The 1,782-nt window shown below is 43.5% G+C and overlaps 1 protein-coding gene across 1 annotated transcript; it reads right to left on the bottom strand.

Annotated features, from left to right (window-relative positions):
* Positions 1–640: 640 nt before the first annotated feature.
* LOC116145643 (uncharacterized protein Mb2253c-like) lies at positions 641–1,093 on the bottom strand. Its single transcript, XM_031431101.1, has one exon. The coding sequence runs from the start codon at positions 1,091–1,093 to the stop codon at positions 641–643; it is 453 nt and encodes a 150-aa protein (XP_031286961.1).
* Positions 1,094–1,782: the final 689 nt, after the last annotated feature.

Below are 1,782 nucleotides of genomic sequence, written 5' to 3'. Positions count from 1 at the left end.
AAGTCCTCACTGTTGAACTGTTTTCCATTGTTGGTTATTATCGTTTGGGGATTCCAAATCTACAAATGATATTTTTCAGATGAAATCTTTTAGCTTGTTCGATTTGATGGTAGCTAGAGGCCCAACTTCTACCCACTTGGTGAAGTAGTCCATAGCAACCATTACGAACTTAACACCCTATTTTCCTTGATGCAGAGGGCTTATCAGGTCGATACCCCAAATTGCAAATGGCCAAGGGCTTGTCAAAGTAGTTAACTCTTAGGGTGGAGCTCACGGAACATCTATGAATTTCTGGCATTTGTCGCATTTGTTCACATAGTCTGCTGCATCATCAAAAACTGTTGGCCAGTAATAGCCATGACGAAGTACTTTGCATGCTAGAGATCTACCCCCTGCATGGTTCCCACAGATGCCTTCATGGATCTCTCTCAGAACATAGTATGCGTCTTCATGGTCAACACACTGCAGGAGCAGTGAATTGTACCCACGCTTATACAGTTTTTCATTGATGAGCGTGTATCAAGCTGATTTTGCTTGGAGTGTTTTACTTCATTTCTTCCTTCAGGCACTGTTTCGTCTCTTAGGTAGACAATTATTGCATCCATCCAGCTATATTTTGCCCTATTACTAAGACTGATTCTTATGGAGCGAGGATGCTTGGACTTGGGAGGAACTTAATAGGTATTGAATCAATCTTCTCTTGGCTCAATGTAGAAGCTAGGCAAGCTAGAGCATCAGCCATTGAATTCTTCTCCCTTGGGATTTGAAGAATTGTGCAAGATTTGAACTGCTCAAGCTTGGATTTTACATGCTGGATATAGGATTCCATTCTGTCCTCCTTTGCTTGATATTCCCCAGTAATTTGATGGACTATGAGTTGGGAGTCGCTATATATCTTGATGGACTCTGCCCCCATTTCCTTGGCGAGGTAGATCCCTATAAGCAACGCCTCATACTTAGCCTCGTTGTTGGACGCGGCAAACCTAAATCTAACTTTGGCCTTGATCGGGTTTCCTTCGGGACTTTCGAGTAAGACCCCAGCTCCTGCCTCCTTTTCATTTGAGGATCGTCCATATATAGAGTCCACTGCCATAGATTGTTAAGTTTTGGCTTCTGTTGTTCGTTTTCCTTTGAGGTGATTTCCCCTGGTAGTTTTACTTCTCCTTCTGGCTGATAGGAGAATTCTGAAATGAAGTCCACTAAAGCCTAACCTTTTATAGCTGTTCTCAGGATGTACTTGATATCATGCTGACTCATTTCTATCATCCACTGGATCAATATGCCTGATCCTTTGGGCTTCTGCATTATCTTCCTCAACGAAAAGTTTGTCAGCACGTGAATGAAGTACGCCTAGAAATAGGGCTACAGCTTCCAAGTAGCGATAACTAGTGTGTAGGCAAGCTTCTCCACCTCGAGGTACCTTGTCTCTGTGTTGAGCAATCTTTTGCTCACGTAATATACCAGCCACTGCACTTCGCCTTCCTCACATACCAGAGTTGTGCTGATTGCGGACTTAGATACCGATAAATATAACAGTAGTGGCTCACCCTGAATGGACTTTAATAACAAAGGAGGTTGTCCCAGATGTTTCTTCAACTCTTGGAAGGCTTTCTCACACTCCTCTATCCACTTGAAACCCTTCTTCCCCTTCAGGGTCTCAAAGAATGGTAAGCACTTTTTTGTGGCTCGGGAAACAAACCTGCTAAGTGTGGCCACACGCCATGTCAAGCTTTGTACCTACCTGATGCTGGTTGGGCTTTTCATGTCCAGGAGAGCTTGAAT

Source organism: Pistacia vera, unplaced genomic scaffold, assembly GCF_008641045.1.
Source record: "Pistacia vera cultivar Batoury unplaced genomic scaffold, PisVer_v2 Contig464, whole genome shotgun sequence".
NCBI classification, from domain to species: domain Eukaryota; kingdom Viridiplantae; phylum Streptophyta; class Magnoliopsida; order Sapindales; family Anacardiaceae; genus Pistacia; species Pistacia vera.
The sequence above is the reverse complement of the archived record's forward strand: the minus strand, read 5'-3'. Positions and strand labels throughout refer to the sequence as shown.